At 42.5% G+C, this 23,702-nt stretch overlaps 1 protein-coding gene across 1 annotated transcript in view; it reads left to right on the forward strand.

Moving 5' to 3' along the window:
* CTTNBP2 (cortactin binding protein 2) overlaps window positions 1-23,702 on the forward strand; it is a 179,999-nt gene that overhangs the window by 147,865 nt on the left and 8,432 nt on the right. Inside the window, 6 exon segments of the mRNA XM_054726058.1 lie at window positions 1,170-1,322; window positions 1,472-1,662; window positions 14,633-14,811; window positions 17,526-17,731; window positions 18,080-18,265; window positions 23,353-23,415. Of these exon segments, the coding sequence (XP_054582033.1) occupies window positions 1,170-1,322; window positions 1,472-1,662; window positions 14,633-14,811; window positions 17,526-17,731; window positions 18,080-18,265; window positions 23,353-23,415 (978 nt within the window).

A 23,702-nucleotide genomic window follows, 5' to 3' on the forward strand; every position in this document is an offset into this window, starting at 1 on the left:
TGAGAGATTTTAGCAAAATCTGAAGCCTGAGCCAGGACAGGCCATTCATATGGAAAAGCTGCTGCAAACAGCTTGGGTGGGGCTTATTGGATGGGGCGGAGTCTCAGGGAATCACCAGGGTGGAGCAAACAGTGTGCTCCAGGCTGATGGAAACTCAATTTTGTCTGCCAGTCAGCCCTGTAGACAGGGAGGTCTCAGCACAGGAATAATGATCCCTGTGAGCATCCCTGTCTGGGAGAAAGCCACCCCCAAGTTCCTGCCCTGATGCCAGACAATCCAGTTCCTCCCCATATGTGTCTGGGTCCCCCAGCACTGAAGCTCGAAAGAAGTAGGATCATGTAAGTTTGTGCACTCACCCTTTAAGAGGAACACCTAGGATTCCAGCCACCTCCTTATCACTCAGCTACAATCCTGAAGTTATGAGGGCTTCTCTTCCCAGCTCTGGAACCCTGGGCTGGGGCTCTGACGTGGAGCTGGGGCCCCTTGCTCCTCATGGGTAGTCTCCACAGAGACGATCTCCCTCCTGATTAAAAAAAATGGCACACATGGGTGTCGGACCAGCCAGTTACATGCCTCTGTTCCTCTACCAGTCTCATTGTGCTTTTCTTCTTTACTTCTCTAGTTGTGGGATTTCCTTTCAGCCAGCTTTCAGGTGGTTCTGAATGATAGTTGTTCTGTATTTTAGCTCTAATTTTTATGTGGTTGTGGGAAACAGTGAATACAGGCATTTACCTATGCCACCATCTTAGTTCTTTCTGGGAAGTTAAGAGGATGTCTCCACCAAATGAGTGAATAACTCTATAAAGAGGCAGAGATGAAATCAAGAAAACAGCAGATTTAAAAAGGGAAACCCATTTGTTCACTTTAATATCCATTGCATGAATATATTCCTATTTATTGTTCCACTCTACTGTTGGTGGACAGTCAGGTTGATTCCATTTGGGATCTGTTGTGGAACTACTATTGAATGGTTGTGTGTGTATATCTTCAACTCTAGTAAATAGTGCCAAACTGTTGGCCAGAGTCCTTATCCTGGGTCAGCAATTGAAGAGCATTCTTATTATGTTACATCTTTGCTGAAACTTTTTATCTTCAGACTTGGTAAATTTTACCCATTCATATAGATTTTTGTAAAAGCTTGAATCACTGCATTTCATTTCTGACCACAGCTTATCTGATCCCAGTGAAACAATCTCCTGTTAACAAGAAAATCATCATCATCTTAGAGAACTTAGAAAAATCTTCACTGTCTGAGTTATTGGGAGAGTTCTTGGTACCTCTGGAAAATTGCAGCACTGAAAGCCCCTGTACTTTTTCAAAAGGTAAAGGTTGTGGCGAGATGAGAGCGTGCTGAGAAGCAAGCTCCTGTGAGATCATTCTGTTTTCTGTTCCCCAGAATATATGCTAGACTTTATGTTCTTTCTTTGACTGATTGTAATTTGCATGTGTCCCAAAATATGGCTTATTTTAGGAAACAGAATGTCGGAATGTTACTACTTTCATGAGAACTGTTTTCTGATGGGCACCATTGCCAAGGCCTGCCTCCAGGGCTCCGACTTGCTGGTGCAGCAGCATTTCCGCTGGGTGCAGCTGCGGTGGGATGGCGAGCCCAACGCAGCCTATTGTTGGGAGAGGGGCTTTGGGAGACATGGGCTTGGTTCTGTCTTTTAATAATCGTGTGGCCTCAGGCAAGTGCAGTATTTGGATATTCAAGGGTTAAATAAGAGAACAAATATAAAACCCATAAAGTTTCTGGACTATGTTAGGATTTTTTTAAAAAAAGCAAATAGGTTTTACCATTATTAACTCTTAGGGAATCTCACCAAGTTCTAAGTTCTGTGGAAGACTAGATTAGAAAATTACTCTTCTTAAGGAGAAGCCACTGCTACAGGGGTCTTCAGAATATTATCCATCCACTCAAGCTACTTTTAATATATGACTGAAACTTGCCACAGTAATACTAAAAAGTGACATGAAAAATTAGAATTCTCTTTTGACACATTTCATATTTTTAACAATTTTTTTATATTTCAATTACAGTTGATATATAGTATATTAGTTTCAGGTGTACACATTAGCAATTAGACATTTATAAAACTTATGAAGTGAAGACCCCAATAAATCCACTGATATACACCTAGGTTGCTTCATATCTTGGCTTTCCTATATAACTAGAGGCCCGGTGCACGAAATTCGTGCACTTGGGAGGGTGTCCCTCAGCCCAGCTTGCACCCTCTCTAATATGGGACCCCTCGTGGGATGTCCAACTGCAGGTTTAGGCCCGATCCTGCAGTTGGACATCCCTCTCACAATCCGGGACCGCTGGCTCCTAACCGCTCACCTACCTGCCTGATTGCCCCCTAACTGCTTCCTTGCTGGCCTGATTGCCCCCTAACTGCTCCTCTGCGGGCCTGATTGCCCCCAAATACCTTCCCCTGCTGGCCTGATCACCCCCAAGGCTTTTATTAGTATAGATATGACCCTGCACAGAAAATTTTACTAACCCTGCTTTACAATAAGGGCTTGACGATTGAATCATTAGGACCAGACACCAAGATTTCCTTTCTTTGAATAGTGGAGGGAATACTTATCTTGTCTTTAAGTTGCCCGGAAATTAAAATGAGATAATGACTTAGAAAAGTATAAAAGCACCATATAAAGACAACTGTCTTTTTAATGAAGTGGCAAAATGAAAAACACTTTTTATTCTCCCCTTCCTTCCTTTATAGCTTTTATTTAAACTTTGAAATTTATAAAAATTTCACTCCAATTTTCATTTCTTTACATTCAACATTATTTTGTATTGGTTTCAGGTTTTATATTAGTTACAGAATAGTGGTTAGACAATCATATACTTTACAAAGTGTTCCCCGATATTTCTAGTACCCACCTGGCATCATACCATCATTACAACACTATTGACTATATTCCCTATTTAAGTGACAATGGGTTTACAGGTTCCTTTCAGTCTTTCTTTTGTGTTTCTTGTCCTTCCTTTTCTTTCTCACTTCTTCCCTCATTTTCTTTATATAGTATCTCAATTGGCCATCAAAGCTCAGTGAAGGCCCTGGGACACGCTTCATCTATTTTACAGACCAGGAAACTGAGGCCAATTCCAGTTGGCTGTGGAACTTGACTCAGCACACAGGAAGCCCTCAGAGCCATGCTCTTTGCGCTTCCTAAGGGGCAGTGGCCCAGCAAACAGAACAAACCTTCCAGTCAGGCTTCCCAGCCTCTTTCTCAAGCACCTCTTCATTGCGGATGCTCCACATTCTTTCCTCTCCCCCCATTCTTTACTGCCCCCGCTTCTCCGAAGCAGGTGGAAGGCTTCCCACTCACTGCCTAGGCATGCTCTGCTATGGGGCAGGGTGTAGTGAGCTTGCTTTTGGGTCAAGGCAGGAGCAGTAGTCACTGCCTCTGAAGTGTGAAGGCCGCCTGAGCGAGGCCCATTAGCACTGGGAGCTTCTCTGAATCATGTCAGTCAGTCCAGTACCCTGTAGTGCAGCACCCCTTCACTGAGGTGGCTCTACCCCTCAACCCCCGCCTCAGGGGTGAGGGTCCTTGCCCCTCTGCCAGGAGTCCTTCCATGCCCCTTGATCCCTGGCTGGGCCCACCCACGTCTTGGAGGCACTGCAGAACCTCTGTCTCTCTGCAGATGAGGCAGATCCCTGCCCTAGGTCTCTGCAAAGCTATGAATCTGTGGCCAGAGGCCTGGTCTGGGTCTCAGCAACCACATGCCTGCAATGTTCCCAGGGACCCTGGGAGCGGCTGGGCGAGTCCTGCCACGCCCCCCCAGGTTGGCGATCTCCCCGGGGACCCCCGGGAGCGGCTGGGCGGGTCCTGCCACGCCCCCCCGAGGGTGGCGATCGCCCCCGGGACCCCCGGGAGTGGCTGGCTGGGCCCGGCCACGCCCCCCCTGGGTGGCCTTAGCCCCCAGGACCCCCGGGAGCGGCTGGTTGGGCCCGGCCACGCCCCCCCAGGGTGGCCTTAGCACCCGGGATCCCTGGGAGCGGCTGGCTGGGCCCAGCCATGCCCCCCAGCCCCAGGGACCCCGGGGAGCGGCTGGCTCAGCCCGGCCACGCCCCCCCAGGGTGGCGATCGCCCCGGAAACCCCGGGAGCGGCTGGCTGGGCCTGGCCACGCCCCCCCCAGGGTGGCGATTGCCCCTGGGACCCCCGGAACTAAGAGGATTGGGCGCCGCCATCTTGGTCTTCTCAACGGCAGGATAGGCCACCCCGAGTCCCGCCCCCAGCCTCTCGCAGGCCCAATTATGGGCATAGCGGAGGTGCGGTCAATTTGCATGTTTCTCTATTATAAGGTAGGATAGCCTAATATGCTAAGTGTCTGGTCGACCAGTCAGCTGTTCAACCAATCAAAGTGTAATATGCTAATGATATGCTAAGGCTGTTCAACTGCTCTCTATGACATGTAGAGACCATCAGGGGGCAGATGCTCCAACAGGTAGGTTAGCTTACTGCTGGGGTCTGGCCAATTGGGACTGAGCGAGATAGGCCAGACACACACAAATTTTGTACATCGGGCCTTTAGTTGGTTAATAAAATTATGTAAGTTTGGTTAATAAAATTATACAGTACATCATCTGTATACTGTATTGTGTATTTACCACCACAACTCAAATCTCCTTCCATTACCATTTAGCCTTCCTTTACTCTCTTCTACCTCCCCCGAACCCTTTCCCTCTGGCAGTCACCATACTGCTGTCTGTGTCCATGAGTCTTCTTTTTTTTTTTTTTTTCCTTAATACCTTAAGGGTATTGTTTTGTTATCCATTCAGTCACATATATCTTTTGATTGGAACATTTAGTCCATTTACATTTAAAGTAATTGTTACCATTTTATTCATATATTTTATCTTTTTTTTTCTTAGAGTCCCTTTAATATTTCTTGTAATACTGGTTTGGTGGTGATGGACTCATTTAGCCCTTTAAACGAGTCTGGGTAGCCTTTATCTGTTCTTCAATTTTCTTTTTCTTTTTTCTTTTTTTAAATAAATCTTTATTGTTCAGATTATTACAGTCGGTTCTCATATTTCCCCCCATAGCTCCCTTCCACCCGGTTCCCACCCCACCCTCTGCCCTTACCCCCCTCCCACTGTCCTCATCCATAGGTGTACGATTTTTGTCCAGTCTCTTCCCACACCCCCCACATCCCTTTCCTCCTGAGAATTGTCAGTCCACTCCCTTTCTATGCCCCTGATTCAATTATATTCACCAGTTTATTCTGTTCATCAGATTTTTTATTCACTTGATTTTTAGATTCACTTGTTGATAGATATGTATTTGTTGTTCATAATTTTTATCTTTACCTTTTTCTTCTTTTCCTCTTCTTAAAGAATACCCTTCAGCATTTCATATAATACTGGTTTGGCGGTGATGAACTCCTTTAGCTTTTTCTTATCTGTGAAGCTCTTTATCTGACCTTCAATTCTGAATGATAGCTTTGCTGGGTAGAGTAATCTTGGTTGTAGGTTCTTGCTATTCATCACTTTGAATATTTCTTGCCACTCCCGTCTGGCCTGCATAGTTTCTGTTGAGAAATCAGCTGACAACCGCATGGGTGCTCTCTTGTAGGTAATTAACTGTTTTTCTCTTGCTGCTTTTAATATTCTCTCTTTGTCTTTTGCTCTTGACATTTTAATTATGATGTGTCTTGGTGTGGTCCTCTTTGGATTCCTCTTGTTTGGGGTTCTCTGCGCTTCCTGGACTTGTAAGTCTATTTCTTTCACCAGATGGGGGAAGTTTTCGGTCATTATTTCTTCAAATAGGTTTTCAGTGTCTTGCTCTCTCTCTTCTTCTGGCACCCCCATAATTTGAATGTTGGTACTTTTGAAGTTGTCCCAGAGGCTCCTTACACTATCTTCATATTTTTGGATTCTTTTTTCTTTTTGCTCTTTTGGTTGGGTGTTTTTTGCTTCTTTGTATTTCAAATCTTTGACTTGATTCTTGCGATCCTCTAGTCCAGTGGTCAACAAACTCATTGGTCAACAGAGCCAAATATCAACAGTACAACAATTGAAATTTCTTTGAGAGCCAAATTTTTTAAACTTCAACTTCTTCTAATACCACTTCTTCAAAATAGACTTGCCCAGGCCATGGTATTTTGTGGAAGAGCCACACTCAAGGGACCAAAGAGCTGCATGTGGCTCGTGAGCCGCGGTTTGCTGACCACTGCTCTAGTCTGCTGTTGGATCTCTGTATATTATTTTTTTATTTCAGTCAGTGTATGCTTAATTTCTAGTTGGTCCTTTTTCATATCCTCAAGGGTCTCACTAAATTTATCATTCTTTTCTAGAAAATTCTTGAAAAACCTTATAACTGTAGTTTTGAACTCTATATCTAGTTGTTGGCTTTCCTCCATTTCTTTCATTTGTGACCTGTTTCTTTGTCTCCACATTTTGGCTGCTTCCCTGAGTTGATAGAGTGGCTTTGTGTGCTAGGTGTCCTATAGGGCCCAGTGGCTCAGCCTCCCCAGTTACCTGAGGTGGACACTCTTGGTGCACCCCTTTGTGGGCTGTGTGCACAGTCTTGGTGTAGTTAAGCCTTGATTGTTGTTGGTATCACTGGGAGGAATTGACCTCCAGGCCAATTGGCTGTGAGGATCAGCTGTGTCTATGCTGGGAGAACTTCTATGCTGGAGACACCCTTATGAGACAAGACTTGCTTCAGTGGGGCTTTGGTGCTCACTGAGTCTGCCCCTGAGTGTGTCCCTTATGGATCTGAGTAGTTGTAATCTGAATGGTCCCACTCTGACCCCTGGGTACACTGGCTCTTGGATCTCTAAGGAGGTGCTAATTTAGCCTCTACCTGAGGCCATCCAGCAGGAGCTATAGAGAGATCTGCAGATTCCTCTTCTTTGTTTGGGGTTTGGAGGTGCCCAGATGAGGCCCAGCTGTGAAGCAGTGCAAGCTGCTGTGGGGCCTTGGGCCTTCTTTTGGATGTTCTGGGTCTCACTGGCTCAGCTGCAGTTTGTTAGGTAAGTTCAGAATTCAAAGGACCAGGCCATTCATATGCAAAAGCCTCTACGAGCAGCTTGGATGGGGTGGAGTCTCAGGGCAGAGCAGGCAGCAATGGCTTCATGGGGCAGAATCTCTGGGCAGAGCAAACAGCTATGGCTTCCCGTCAGCCCTGTCCTAAGAGGCCCCTGAGTCTCAGTGTCCCGCGGTAATCGCTGCAAGCACCTCTGAGAGAAAGCCGCCCTCGAGTTTCGCCCGCTGCCAGACAGTCCAGTTTCTCCCTGTATGAGTCTGGGTCCCCAGAGTCTCACCCGGAACTGGAGTTCAGAGCAGTCAGGAGCTTTTGTCTCCCTCCCAATTGAGAAAGCCAGCTACGAACTCAATTGCCAGCCCCCTCCGCATGCGCGCCTTGGTACCTCTGCCTTCCGCAGCTCCTGTGAGTCTCAGTGTGCTTTTCTCTTTCTTTCTAGTTGTAGAATTTCCACTCAGCCAACCTTCCTGTGGTTCTGGATGATGTCCGTTTTGTCTTTTAGTTGTAGTTTTGAAATTGTGAGCAGTTCAGGTGTTTACCTATGCCACCATCTTGGTTTCTCGAGACTGTTCTTCAATTTTCATGTATGTTCTTCAGTTCTAAATGATAGCTTTGCTGGATTGACTAATGTTGCTTATATATACTTGCTGTTCATCATTCTGAATATTTCATAGCAGTCCCTTCTAGCCTGATATGTTTCTGTTGAGAAATCAGCTGACACTCACACAGAGCTCCCGTGTAGGTAACCAACTGCTTTTCTCTTGCTGCTTTTAAGATTCTCCCTTTCGCCCTAACTGGTTTGGCTCAGTGGATAGAGCGTTGACCTGTGGACTCAAGGATCCCAGGTTCGATTCCAGGCAAGGGCATGTACCTTGGTTGCGGACACATCCGTAGTAGGAGGTGTGCAGGAGGCAGCTGATCAATGTTTCTCTCTCATTAATGTTTCTAACTCTCTATCTCTCTCCCTTCCTCTCTGTAAAACAATTAATAAAATACATTAAAAAAAAAAAGATGCTCCCTTTGCCTTTAACCTTTGACATTTTAATTACAATATATCTTGATGTGTGCCTTTTTGGGTTCATCATGTTTGGGACTCTGCAATTCCTGGGCTTGTATTTCCTTCACCAGGTTAGGGAAATTTTCCCTCATTATTTCTTCAAATATGTTTTCAATCCCTTGCTCTCTCTCTTCTCCTTCTGATAACCCTGTGATATGAATGTTGGTATTCTTGACATTTTCCCAGAGGCCCCTTAAACTATCCTCATTTTTTTAGATTCCTTTTTTTTTTCTTTTTAAAATATTTTTATTGATTTTAGAGAGGAAGGGAGAGGGAGAGAGAGATAGAAGCATCAATGATGATAGAGAATCATTGATTGGCTGCCTCCTGCATGCCCCACACTCAGGATGGAACCCACAACCCAAGCATATGCTCTGACCAGGAATCAAACCATGACCTCCTGGTTCATAGGTCAATGCTTAACCACTGAGTATGCGGGCCAGGCTAGATTCCTTTTTTCTTTTTCCTGTTCTGATTGGGTGTTTTCTGCTACCTTATCTCCCAAATTGCTGATTTGATCCTCTACTTCATCTAATGTACTGTTAATTACCTCTAATGTATTCTTCAGTTCAATTATATTCTTCATGTCTGACTAGTTCTTTTTTGTTTTATATGTACACTAGAGGCCCGATGCACGAAATTCATGCAAGAGTAGGCCTTTCTTCCCCTGGCTGCCGGCACCGGCTTCCCTCTGGCACCCAGTACTCAGGCTTCCCTCTGGCTGCCGGCCCTTGCAGCCCCAGCTTCGTCCAGAAGGTCATCCGGAATGACGTCCAGTCTAATTAGCATATTATGCTTTTATTATTATAGGTTTTTATGTTTCCTGCCTCTGCTGAAGTTCTCACTGAGTCATTGAACCCCCTTATAACCAGTGTTTTGAACTCTGTATCTGGTAGATTGCTTGTCTCCATTTTGTTCAGTTTTTTTTCTGGAGTGTTTTTTTTTTCTGTTCTTTCATTTGCGACATGTTTCTTTGTCTCCTCATTTTGGCTGCCTCCATGTGTTTGTTTCTATGAATTAGGTAGAGCTGCTATGTCTCTTAGTTTTGATGTGTGGCCTTATGTATTAGGTGTCCTGTGGGGCCCAGTAACACAATCACCCTGGTCCCCTGAGCTGGGTGCTCCAGCTGTGTCCCTCATGTGGATTATGTGTGTCTTCCTGTTGTAGATGAGCCGTTACTGCTGTTTGACCATAATTGAAAGGGATTGATCCTCAGGCTGATTGGTAGTGAGGACTGCCCGTGACTACACAGTGGAGGAGCTGTTGTACAGGGGCTGACCCTACAGAGCAAGATTTGCTTTAGCAGGCTTTGGTGCCTGCTGAGTCTGCCCTTTGGGTGTATCATTTGTGGAAGTGGTGGGTGGTACTCTGCTGTGACCCAAAGCTGGCCACCAGGTGTGTTAGTTCTAGAACTTTCTGAGAGTGGCTCTGGTATAGGCCATGTTTAGCTGCTGCCTGTACCCTTCCCCAGGGCTGCTTGGTATGAGCTTCAGAGCTTGGTATCTTGCTCTGAAGATGGTTGCCACTTTTTCTGGGATTGGAGGTGTCTGGGAGAGGCTAACCTGTGAACTGAAGCTGGCTTCCACTATTGCTGGGCTTGAGGTTGACTAGTAAGAGGTATGAGGTATGTGAGACCAGATGCTACTTGTTTGAGCTTGTGATCCTTTGAATGATTTTTGGAAAGACTGGAGCATGAGCCAGAACAGGCTGTGTATATGGAAAAGTCACCAGAAAGAGCATGGTTGGGCCCACAAGTTGGGTGTGGTGGGGCGGGGTCTCAGGGAATCACCAAGGAGAGCAAACAGTGTTAGCCATGTTGATGGAGACTCAGATACGGCTCCACCTTCTCATGCAGGTGGAGGGCTCAGCAGAGGAATAATGGCCTCTGCCAGCACTTACGTTAAAGCCAGCCCTTGTGCTAAAGCCAGACAAGTCAGTTCCACCTCATATATCCCTGGCTCCTTTTGAGCTTCTGCCCCAGCACTGTGTCTCACAGTGAGTGAGTCTATCAGTGAGTAAGTTTGTGCGCAGGATCTTTAAGAGGAACGCTTGTGACTCCAGGAGCTTTGTCTCAGCCACAGTCCCCGCTGGTTTTCACAACCAGAAGCTATGAGGACTTCCTTTCCTGGCACTAGAACCCAGGGCTGGGGAGCCTGGTATGGGGCTGGGATTCCTCACTCCTCAGGGAACACCTTTGCAGCTCAGTTATCCCTCCCAATTTTTTACCACCACCAAATATGGGTGTGGGACCAGCTCATTCTGTGTCTCCGCCCCTCCTACTAGTGTCAATGTGGCTTCTTCTGTATATCCTTAGTTATAGAACTGTTCGGCTAGTCTCCAGGCGTTCTGAATGGTGTGGTTCTGTGATTTGGTTGTAATTTTGACATGGTTAGGGGAGGAGGTGAGTACAGCATCTACCTTCTCTGCCATCTTGACCAGAAGCCTCTTTAGGCACATTTTTAAGAGTAATAATAACTTTTAGTGATTTTTCAGAATATTAAAACAAATATTCTGTATTCACCCAAATAACAAAATTAACTTAAGGCTAACCAAATCTAGTACATTACTATTTAATTTCATATTCTTAAGTTTGGTCAGTAGCTGAGTGTCTAGGTGGATTTTAAATAAAAGTTTGATTTAGCCTGATTTTGTTCATTTAATCCTGCACAATGGGTCTCCTTGGATCAGCACAGTATTTTTAAGCTGTAACTAACACAATACACCAATGCTAGCTGCTCCACAAGAAGAGGCTTTTTCCCCCTCACCAAATGTCAAATGGTAGGTTTTGCTGATGTCAGTTAAGCACCTCACGATGTCATGTGCTGGACCTGGGGGAGTCTCCTGATCTCCCTTCAAGAGTGCAGGATGTCTGTCTGTAGGACTTCAGGCACATACTCCCTCAAACATGTTCAAAGATAGGAAGCAGGGTATGTGGCGGATAAAAAGCTTTGTTAATCTCCTTCTTGGGGAGGAAAGCACCTTTTTCTGAACAAAATTGTGTCTGTTTTCTTAAAGGATATGAATGAGCATGCATTTGTGGGTGGGAGGGTCAGGGGAGATGGGTGGGGGGAAAGTGTGGGGTGGGAATGACTATGGTAATTCAGTGGACAGTGGGTACCACTAGTGATTTGAATTGGTATCTGAAATTCCTAATTTAATCGGAGAAATATTCCACCCCAACCTATGTTAAAGTCAGTTGGCTGGTTATAAATATACTAGAGGCCTGATGCACAAAAATTCGTGCAAGAATAGGCCTTCCTTCACCCTGCTGCCAGCACCAGCTTCCCTCCGGCACCCAGGATCTGGGCTTCCCTCCTCCAGCTGCCCGCAGGCACCCGGGACCCGGGCTGGCTTCCCTTGGGCCCCGGCTTTGTCAGGAAGGATGTCTGGAATGACGTCTGGAAGATGTCCGGTCTAATTAGCATATTACCCTTTTATTATTATAGATGCTTTTGACCAAAGCACACCCTTGTATGTCTTCAACCAGTAGGAAAAAAGGCGAGGTAAAGACCATGAAAAATCATTAGCTTTTCAAATTACTGATACTTCTATTAACACAACATTATTAATACTTAAATGTCTTTTCCCCCAAAAAAATCACATAAGTAATCACAAGACACCCAAGTTTCTTTTCTTTTTGTTTTTTTTAATATTTTTTATTAATTTTGAGAGAGAGAGAGAGAGAGAGAGAAAGGGAAAGAGACACATCAATGGAGAGTGAAACATTGATCAGCCGCATCCAGCTCACCCTACAGAGGATCTAGCCCACAACCTTAGGCACGTGCCTGAATGGGAATCGAACTGGCAGCCTTTCAGTGCATGGGACGATGCACAAGTAACTGAACCACACCAGCCAGGGCCTAGTTTTGTTTTTTGTTTTCCTTAAATTCTTTTTTTTAATTTTATTTTATTGTTGACATTATTACAGATGTCTCCCATTTTCTCCCTTTATGCGTCCGTCCACCCAACCCCCTGCCTCACCGCCCCCTCCAGGTCTTCCCCCATGCTATTGTCTGTATCCATGGGTTATGTATATATGCTCATGTGTTCTTTGACTAATCTCTTCCTGTCCCCCCTCTTCCAACCCCTTTTCCCCCCAACACACACCACACACACACAGGTCTATCATTCTGCTTTCTGCTTCCATACCTCTGGCCTTTTTTGTTTGTCGGTTTATTTTATTTTTTAGATTTCACTTATAAGTGAGATCATGTGATACTTGTCTTTCTTTAACTGACTTATTTTGCTTAGCATAATGCTCTCCGGGTCCCTCCATGCTGTCTCAAACAGAGATCCCCCCTTTTTTTACAGCTGCATAGTATTCCATTGTGTAGATGTACCACAGCTTTTTTTACCTACTCATCTTCTGATGGGCACTTGGGCTGTTTTGAGACCTTAGCTATTGTAAATAATGCTGCTATGAACATAGGGGTGCATGTATTCTTTCTGATTTGTGCTTTGAGATTCTTAGGATATATTCCCAGAAGTTTTATTGCTGGGTCAAATGGCAAATCCATTTTTAACTTTTTGAGGAACCTCCATACTGTTTTCCACAGTGGCTGTAGTAGCCAGCACTCCTACCAGCAGTACTAGGATTCCCTTTTCTTCATATCCTCGCCAGCACTTGCTGTTTGTAATTTATTGATGATACGCACTCTGGCAGGTGTGAGGTGATACCTTGGGATACAAAATTAACACCTGGAAATTGATGGTATTTTTATACACCAATAATGAACCTTTAGAAAGAGAAACTAAAAAACACAATCCCATTTACCATTGTAACAAACAAAAAAAGAGAGATACCTGGGAATAAACTTAACCAAGGAGGTAAAAGACCAGTACTCAGGAAACTATAGGACATTGGAAAAGGAAATAAAGGAGGACGCACAAAAGTGGAAGCATTTGCCGCGTGCATGGACTAGAATAATTAACATTATTAAAATGTCCATTCTACCCAAAGCAATCTACAGATTAAACACAATCCCTGTTAAAATACCAATGGCATATTTCACAGATCTACATAGAATATTCCAAAAATTTATATGAAACAAAAAAAGACCCCAAATAGCTGCAGCTATATTGAGAAAAAATAACAAAGTTGGAGGAATCACAATATCAGATATCATATACTACAAAGCCATTGTAACCAAAACAGCCTGGTACTGGCACAAGAACAGGCATAGACCTATGGGACAGAACAGAGACCCCAGAAATCAACCTACACCAATATGGCCAATTAATATTTGACAAAGATGGTAACAGCATACAATGGAATAAAGATAATCTCTTCAATACATGGTGTTGGGAAAATTGGACAGTTACATGCAAAAAAAAAAAGAAAAAAGAAACTAGACCACCAACTTACATCATACACAAAAATAAACTCAGAATGGATAAAAGACTTAAATATAAGTTGTGAAACCATATAAATCTTACAAGAAAACATAGGCAGTAAAATCACAGACATCTCACATAGCAGTATTTTCACTGATACATCACCTAGGGCAAGGGAAACAAAGGAAAAAATAACAAATGGGACTACATCAAACTAAAAAGCTTCTGCACATCAAAAGAAACCATCAACAAAATGAAAAGGGAACCTACTGTATGGGAAAACGTATTTGCCAATGATATATCTGGTAAGGTTTTAATTTCCAAAATATACAAAGAACTCATACACCTCAGCACCAGAAAGACAAACAATCCAATTTAAAAATGAGCAAAGAACCTGAATAGATATAATTCTTATCAGACCATGTGTGTTACACAGTATTTAAAATTGACACATTTTAACATTTGAAAACAAATTTCTTTATATCAGTCAAGCTCTGTATATTTTGAGGAAGTTAGCATTTTCGTTAGGGAAATTAAATTAATACAAGGTGAACGTGACACAGATCCTGATGTACCATGTGGATCTTATCACCCAAAATAGTCAAATATTTAATGTCATTTTTTACTTCATTAATTCAAAATCCTTTTATGAATATCTACTACTTGCAAGGCCTGTGAGGTCCTTTACATACATGTGAATAATGATGTCTTCCAGAATTGTTTAAGAATTCATCCAAGGTTTCTCCTTAGCCTATTTATTGCTCCATTGTGTCTGAACCTTTTTGTTTCATATGATAAGCTACAGGTCTCTTTCTCATGCTAACAAACATAATAGTGTGTTATTAACTATCCCTTCTTCATCCACTCCAAGTAAAGATAAAATCATATTCAGCTACATTTTTACTTTGTAGTTTTCAACGTTTACATTTTTAATTTTGGACTTGTTAAAAACAAAAGGGAAAGGCCCAGCTGGCGAGGCTCAGTGGTTGAGCGTCGACCTATGAACCAGGAGATCACAATTTGATTCCCAGTCAGAGCACATGCCCAGGTTGCAGGCTTGATCCCCAGTGTGGGGCGTGCAGGAGGCAGCTAATCAATGAGTCTTTCTCATCATTGATGTTTCTATTTTTCTCCCCCTCTCTCTTCCTCTCTGAAATCAATAAAAATATATTTTTTTAAATAAAGGAAAAGAAGCACTGTCCTAACGCAACCCTCGTGTTTCCCCTCCGTCTCTCTAGCTCCGAGGTCGGGTGCCCTCTCCCTGAGATCCCATGTGCAAGACAGTGGACTGGGCCCTGGCCGTCTGGCGCCAGCTCAACTCCTGCCTGGCCCGCTTGGGCACCCCTGAAGCACTTCCTGGGCCCAAGTATTTCCTGTCGTGTCCTGTAGTCCCAGGACATGCCCAAGTGACAGTGAAGTAAGTGTCATTTCACCTTACTTGCCTTTTTAACCTAGAGCCGTGGCTAATTTGTTTGAGAGGGAGAACGCGGGTGGTGCTACCTTGTGCTACCTCCTGTCATCAGCGTGGAGCGTCAGAGGACAGCTGTGACTTCTCCGTTGGCTAACTCCTAAGGAAACCATGTTTACTAAGAGCTAGATAGCAGTTTCCCTCTCTTATAAAACTCGCATCAAAGTCACGTGTGACTCGCTGTGCAGTGTCTCCTGGGGAAGGCCCGCATGAGGAATTCAGTCAAGTATCCTGTAACCAAACAAACCAAAACCTTACATTCTATTGAATTAAAAGCTTCCTGCTATATTAATGAGACTTACATACTTACCATGCTTTTCTTAGTAGCAGCTTATGAGAACAGACATATAAATAATAAGGTTAATGAAATAGAAAATCAGGAGGAAATTGAAAAGGAGAAAAAAATTCTCACACTCCAGCTTAGTAAGGGTTCTGTGATTAGCTGTCAGCTTTGATTCTGCAATTTCTGGCATCCTGGGCAGAAACCCATTTTAGAAAGCAGGGATGCAAATAATATATCTTCTTCATTATAAGACAAACTGTCAATTTAATCAAAGCCGATTGGGGGAAAGGAAGAATTACCGTGTTTAATATATACACAGCATTCCCTTGCTAAAGAGCAGAAATACAGCCCCAGCCAGGCAGCTCAGTAAGAAAAGCAGCACTGTTCTAACCCAGGCCCTCGTGTTCTGCTGGCTCAGAGGTCAGGTGCTCTCTCCCTGCGACCCGTGTGCAAGACCGTCGACTGGGCCCTGGCCTCTGGCACCAGCTCAACTCCTGCCTGGCCCGCTTGGCACACCTGAAGCACTTCTTAGGCCAAAGTACTTCCTGTCTTGTCATCCTGTCCTGTACACCAAAAAGGTTTCGGGTTTGATCCCCCGTCAGGTGCATACAGGAGGCAAATGATCAGTTTCTCTCTCTCTCCCTTCTTGTCTCTCTACAAATCAATAAACATACCCTCAAGTGAGGATTTGAAAAAGGGGGCAAAAATACATTTATTCCTCTAATTATGCCTGCCCTTTTTCACCAATATTACAATTACATTTAAGCCTTTCACATCCAGAGTCTTGAGATTCTTAGGGAGCCGACTTTGACCTTTCCTATCAGAACTGTCGAGGCTCTGAGATTCGTACCCTGTTTGCAAGCTAACAAGTTATTCTGCCACAGGTTCAGGGTTTGGGGTCAGAGGCCAAAGACTTCATTCCTCACAACACAGCCCAGCCTGGGCTTCATATTTCACTGGTTTCCCTAGCTCCTCCAGTCCCCCTGGGCGATGCACAGTGACCCAGGTGGATTCTGGCTTTGCAGGAGTCACAGATGCAGAGCTCCCAGCTTGGGAATCCCCAGGCTTCTAAAAGGGGTGCTGTCAGACCGGCCCATCCTTTGCCCTGGAAGGATGCATTCCTTTTATTATCCCGGCCAGGACACACATCTACCCACTGCTCCGGGAGACACTGGCTCTGTCTTCCAAGGCAGCGTGCTCTACTGACATCCTTGGAAAGAGAGTCCAGAACAAAGCTCACATACAATGTGAAGGTATGTCGTGGAGAAATGTCTCCCAACAGCCATATGAAAGAACTGCTCATTAAAACAAACAAAAAAAGCTTATCTTTACCCCTTTAGCACTTTTAGAAGTAACTATGTAAGTGACTCATGTGGTTGAATACCAGATTTTTTTCTATATTCTGTATTGTTGGTTTTTTTTCCTTGAATTACATATCATCAAGCAGTAACAGAGAAGCTTATGATAGACAGATGCTTCATACTTGGGTAAGTTTTAACAGTCTTAAAAGGCTTTGAAAATTTTCCTCTTCTGGGAGATGTGGTTTTGGCTCTATAACCTTAATCAATTAAGGCTACAACAAAATATAATCTTTTTTTTGAAGGAATGTTAATTGGTATTAGTTACTCCAAACTTGTTCCACTGCTACAGTCATTAATGCAAAGGTCCGCCTGAGGCTGGTTGACCCGTCCCCTTTCTGCAGGACCAAGCCCACCCGAACGCAGAGACTGAGCCCTGGCCTTGGGACAGGCAGATATAATTTGCCAGTGATTATTAGGTGGATCCCAGTTTCAGAAATATTAAAATATAAAAATGTGTGTCTTATTAAGGAAATAAAGCAAATAAGTTTTAGCATTTAAACACAGACCTTCAGGCATATTTTTCCCAGACTTCTTCTGTCTATAAATTTACCTTTCCATGTATTATTTTCTTTTTTTAAAAATGTTTTAATTTATTGGGGTGACATTGGTTAATAAAATTATATCGTTTTCAAGTGTATAGTTCTATGATACATCATCTGTATATTGCATTGTGTTTTTACCCAATCTACAGTCAAATCTCTTTCCATGTATTTTATTCATGCATTCATCCAGTGCACACTTGGCATCGATTCCTGATGACAAGGATCTTATAAAGTTAAAAGGAGAGGGACATGTAAACAGTCAGTTTCATTTGAAATACATTGTATTTATGAGGCAAAGTCAAACTATGTCGGAGTTAGATCATTACAGTTGTCCCAGAACTTACCTGGGAAATGAAGCATATCTTTATACAGTAGATACTTAGGTTTTTTTGATGGCCTTCAAACTGTCCTTTGTAGAGTTGTGTATAATTCCTGCAAGGCCTGGTCCTAACTAGGGGTCAACCCCTCTCTTGCAAGGTGGATGTCTAAGCTGTGGAATGCTGTCACTGCACCCAGAGTTCAGGAAGCAATATTGTCAAGAGCCTCTGTGAAAAGACAGCCTGGCCTTGTGCAAACAACTGCTAAGCAGCACCTTAGCCAAGGACAGCACACTGGGGTGAAAGCTGCTCTCAGCATCTTGCTCAATAAAGCTGTGCTGTGTGGCTGTCCCCTCCAGAGAGCAGGTATGTGGGTTCCTGCTGGGAGGAGAGGAAATTCACACTCTTAGGTAAAACTTGTTTACTTTGTTACTAGGGAGCTCTGTTTTCCCTCCTTGTAAATGGAGAAATTATCTCAGCATTAATAAACATTTCACACCTTTGCCCCAGAACTGTCTCTCTGTCTGGAGATTACTGGCTCATGTTTAAATTGTAGACCTCCAAGTAAAGTGTGCTGGTTCACAAAATTCCTGATTGGGTATTAAGCAGGCCCATGATTTCGAAGAGTCTCTTTCTTTGAGAATTTTGCTTGACTCTATGAAACTGCATTATCACTACCTTCCTTTTGGCAAAACATGATTTGTGTTGTTTCAGAGCTACACCAATATGCAGTTGATTTCAAAGGAGGAAGTTTCCCTTTGTTCCTAGTTTCAAGTTACAACAGTTGTAGCAAGAAAAACGGAGAGAGTGGTGCCTGGAGACAGGTGAGCACCGGTCCTCACAAGAAGTCTGGCCGTTTCTCTGCACCCACCTGGAGGAAGCCAGTCCTGAGTGAGAAAGGTAAGAGGGGTGGGCATGCTGTCTAGAGGTACCAGGGCACTGGGGTCTAGTTTCTGAATGTAAATGTGTTTTTATTCTTTTTTTTCACCGTGCATTCAACAAAATTCTGAGTATCTCAAAGCACATTTTCATAGAATAAAAAAGTATGTAGTAGGTACATTTTCAAAAATATTTTGGAGCCCCTTACCTGAAAATAATTTTTCATACTAGAATTCTGATATTAAATTTATCTTTACTGTGTTAATGATCTTTTTAAAATTACTTGATGTTTGTGGTGTCCACATTTAAATTTTTGTAATGTAATAATTGCACTTTGGCATATTTCTCTCCTTTTACGTGTCACCCCTAAGCCAACCTTAACTTTTTAAAAGTATGCATGCAGACATATTTGATACCAGATAAGACCTTTATATGTGAACTAGAGGCTTGATGCATGAAAATTCATGCACTGGAGGGGGGTCCCTCAGCCCAGCCTGCCCCCTCTCACAGTCCAGGAGCCCTCAGGGGCGGGAGGCGACCCAGCGATCAGGGGAAGGCGACGCCCCCATCACACCTCTGCTGCTGCCACTGCCGGCAGTGCAAGCCTCAGCTGGCCCTGGTTACCTGAGCCTCGGGTGGCCCTGGGCGGCTGGGAGGCTAGAGGACTGGGGGAGTTTGGAGGCCGGCACATGGAGTGGCCGGACCTGCCTGCGGGCAGAACTAGGCGCCGCCATCTTGTGGCTGTGGATGCTGCCATCTTTGAGGGCATGGCAATCAATTAGCATATTCCCTCTTTATTGGCTGTGAGTGCCACCATCTTTGTGAGGGTGTGATGGTCAATTAGCATATTACCTCTTTATTATATAGGATTGATTTACGTATTTCTTTTTCATATAAAAAGAATGTGTACCATTATAATGTGTACCATTTGCCTGGTTCTATTCTAGGCAATGGAAATAGAATACAAAACATAGCAACAATCCCTGCCCTCATTGAGTTTACATTCTAATAAATCATTAAACAGACTGTATATAATGGGATGTGATATATAAAGAGAAATACCTAAGTTTTCATCTAACAAAGAAGAGATAACACATTTATCTCTGCTGTTAGACCTCCTATTTTGGTTTTGATAATAAGTTATTATACAAATTATAAATGTCCTCCCTAAAGAAAATCCATATTTGAAAAAGAATGAAAAGATGTTCTAACCTCATAGGCATGGTGGGTTTCTGACACATGTAATTAAGTTTAGGTCTTGACGAGCCACCTGCAACTATTCTGTTTGGTGTCATTATATGCCAACTATATGGTAACAGGGTTGCTAAATAGGAGAATATGCTGCCTAAAATTTAAAACGTTTTGTTCATTAATATATTTTCATAGTTTAGCTTATATTTTGTTGATTTTTAAGAAAAAAAAATTAATATGGTTTTAACCATAGTAATGCATGCTGGAGTTTTATTATCCCAATTGTGTGTTAGTAAATTGTGATTTTTTTAAAAGGTGATTGGATAGGGATTAGAGAGCAATGAAAGGACTTGTATGCATGGATATTAGCATAACCAATGGACACAGACACTGGGGCAGTGGGGGCTTGCCCGGGATGGGAATGGCTGGAGGGGGGGCGGTCAATTGGGGAAAAAGGAGACTTATGTAAAGCTTTAGACAATGAAAAAAAAAGTGATTGGATAGAAAGTCACTGAATAAAATGAGACTTTTACTTACACTTTTTTGTTTTATGCATTGATAATAGGATACATTCTGATCCCGAGATCTTGTTACTTCCCAAAGAATGTTTAAGTCAGGGAATAAACTCATTAGATTCCAGTCCCCCAATATACCACAGAGATTCCCCAAGTAACTTTCTGCAGCAAGAATTATACCTTTTACTTGTTTGTCCCAGTATAGCATAAAAAAGAGTTCTAAGATGAGGATTATCACCTCCATTTACAGATAACAACAAGGAGGTTCAGAAACCCTTGGCTACCTGTTCAAAATCCCCTCTCCTGGAGACAGAGTTCTGTATCCATGTTTTTGTTTCTTGCCAGCGCAATGCTATTTTCTGACAATCTAATCCTGTGGCACATGTAATAATCCATAAGCACCCAGATAAATAAACACCCAACCAGATTTCTTTTTTAAACATACTTTTTTATTGATTTCAGAGAGGAGAGAGAAACATCAGTGATGAGAGGGAATCATTGATTGGCTTCCTCCTGCACACCCCCTACTGGGGATCGAGCCTGCAACCTGGGGGGCAGAAGGGACATCTGTAATATGCTCAACAATAAAGATTTTTTAAAAACTAATTTTACAGAGTGAAATTCAAGGGCCTTGAATTTTAACCACACATGATTAGAATAATGAACCAAAGATTGACATATTTTTCTGTTTATTGTATTTTTTTATAACGGAAATTTGTTTTCCAATAATTGCACTTGATTTAGGGTTGATTTGGGGTGGGGTTTTTTACATAATTGTTTTGAAAAAAATCAATATCAGCCCTAACCGGTTTGGATCAGTGGATAGAGCGTCGGCCTGCAGACTGAAAGGTCCCAGGTTCGATTCCGGTCAAGGGCATGTACCTTGGTTGCGAGCACATCCCCAGTAGGAGGTGTGCAGGAGGCAGCTGATTAATATTTCTCTCTCATCGATGTTTCTAACTCTATCCCTCTCCCTTCCTCTCTGTAAAAAATCAATAAAATATATATTTTTTAAAAAAATCAAAATCGGAACCACTCTGCATTCCACCCAGATCACCATGGAAGGTCATAAAGTTTAGTAGAGACGCCTCTTTCTTTCCTGACCTCACACAGAAAAGCATGATGTCAGGTCATAGGCTAATGGATTGCAGGGCCCAGATCTGGGCACTTTCGGTCATTAGAGAAAGGCACTAGTCAGTGCTTTCTGACAATGACAAAAGTATGAGTAAAAAAACTAGTACAGAGATTATGTCTGATTATTTGCTTTTAATGAGGATATATTCAATTTACTTTTCAAAATTATTCTTTAGAGCAGCAATTGCCAACCTTTCAGACCTCACAGACCACCAGAGGCCTGTGGACCACCAGTTGGCGACCACTGCTTTAGAGATAATGTATACTAGGTGTACTGGTTAATAATGCGGATTTTTTTCAATAGATGGAGTTACATATATGTTGATATATATGCGATTTAATATGTATGCTATTTTGTTGTATTGACAATAAGCTTCAAAACTTCATATGTCAAATTTTCTGAAGGTGTTAACATCATAGGTATTTTTACACTTAAAAATTTCAAATTTTGTGCCCAAAAAAAGAGCATTTGCGGAAAGTTTTAATTCATTGCTTTATTTTGAAGAAAAGTGCTGCTGAATACTTTGGGAAGCTTATAGTGAACATGCTCCATCTCAAGATACTTGTGAACGCTGGTTTAAACACTGTAAAAGTAATGATTTTGACTGAAAGACAACATCCAGGTCAACCGAAAAAGTTTGAAGACCAACAATTACAAGCATTATTGGATGAAGATGCGTGTCAAACTCAAAAACAACTTGCAGAAAGATTAAACGTTGCTCAGCAAACAATTTCTGATCATTTCCAAGCAATGGGGAAAATTTTAAAGGAAGGAAAATGGGTGCCACATCAACTGAACAAAAGACAAATGGAAAACCGAAAAGTCATCAGTAAAATGTTGCTTCAACAGCATGAAAGAAAGTCTTTTTTGCATCGAATTGTGACTGGCGATGAAAAGTGGATTTATTTTGAGAATCTAAAACTCACAAAATCATGGGTTGATCCAGGTCAACCATCAACATCGACTGCAAGGCCAAATCCCTTCGGAAAGAAGACAATGCTCTGTGTTTGGTGGGATCAGGAAGGTGTGGTGTATTATGAACTTCTAAAACCAGGTGAAACCGTTAATACTGATCGCTACCAACAACAAATAATCAATTTGAACCACGCTTTGATCATGAAACAACCAGACTGTGCCAGAAGACAAGGCAAAGTAATTTTGCTTCATGATGACGCACCATCACCCACTTCAAAACCAGTTAAAGACACGTTAAAAGATCTTGCCTGGGAAGTATTAACCCACCTGCTGTATTCACCAGACCTTGCTCCTTCAGATTACCACTTGTTCCGATCGATGGCACATGCACTTTCTGAGCAGCACTTCAAAACATACAACGAAGTGGAAAATTGGGTCTCTCAATGGTTTGCCTCAAAACAAGAAAAGTTCTATTGGGACGGTATCCACAAATTACCTGAAAGATGGGGGAAATGTGTAGCTAGCGATGGACATTACTTTGAATAAAGCACTTTTGATGTTTCTCTTGAAATTATCGTGTTTTCTTTGATTACAAAATCCGCATTATTAACTGATACACCTAGTATTAGCAATATTCATATATTTTTTAATTCCATCAGAAGCAACTATAAAACTTACAAAATTTAGTATATTATAAAAACAGACTTTTTTTGGAGTCTGAAGTAGTTTTTAACAGTATTTTCGCAAACTTTTTGACCATAACCCACAGTAAGAAATATATTTTACATCATTACTAATATACACAAACCTATGCATTTGTGTGTATATATAACTGATACTATCAATATATTTACTGCAAGCAGTGCAATCAGATATTTTCTATTTTATATCTTTTTGTACACTGTTCATATTTTCTTCGCTGTATAATGCATAGCAGTTAAAGTTAAGTTTCTACAAGTATACTACTCATGCCACACCCACTGTGATGCATTATGGGGGCCCACACATCAGAAACCGCACTTGATCTGCCTGGTCAGTACTGGAAGGCAAAGGTAGAGAGGGAGGGACTTAACTAGTGAGAAGGACCATTGATAAAAGCAAAATTCAGGATCCTGAATTGAGCCTCAGGTGGTGTTAGTTAGACTTAATTTAGGGAACCTTCCCCCAGTGGCTGTGCAGGAAGCTACATCTGCAGACTCTGCCTTAAGGAAAACCCCTCAGGAGATGGATTCAGTTAAAAAAACAGTATAGAAGTGCAGCATAGACCATGGTCTGTTTCTTCCAAATACAGAGTTCAAGATGCACAGGGACAAGTATTCATGCCATTGAAATTATTACATTTTACCTTGCAGGTATCAAAAATACGGCTAGATCACAGCTGAATTGTAACAGGAGTGCTTCTCGTCAAAACAAAAGTAAGTTCCCCTTCCAGATTAACTCAGAGCAAACAATACACACTCATTTTAGTTGTGCAACTATTATACTATTAATATAATTTTAAAGCAATTTGTTGAAAAGATTAGAAATATTATTAGCTTCATTTTTATCAAACTGACATAAAGATATGGTAAAATTCTGTATTTTTACATTTTAAACAGACTTTAGATGACTGAACTGTCCGCTGTCCCACCTTCCTCACCTGAGTTTTACCCCAAAGAACAAACGCTGAGTTTTATCCCAAAAACCAAAACATTTCTAAATT

Source organism: Eptesicus fuscus, chromosome 14 (genome assembly GCF_027574615.1).
Source record: "Eptesicus fuscus isolate TK198812 chromosome 14, DD_ASM_mEF_20220401, whole genome shotgun sequence".
Lineage (NCBI taxonomy): Eukaryota > Metazoa > Chordata > Mammalia > Chiroptera > Vespertilionidae > Eptesicus > Eptesicus fuscus.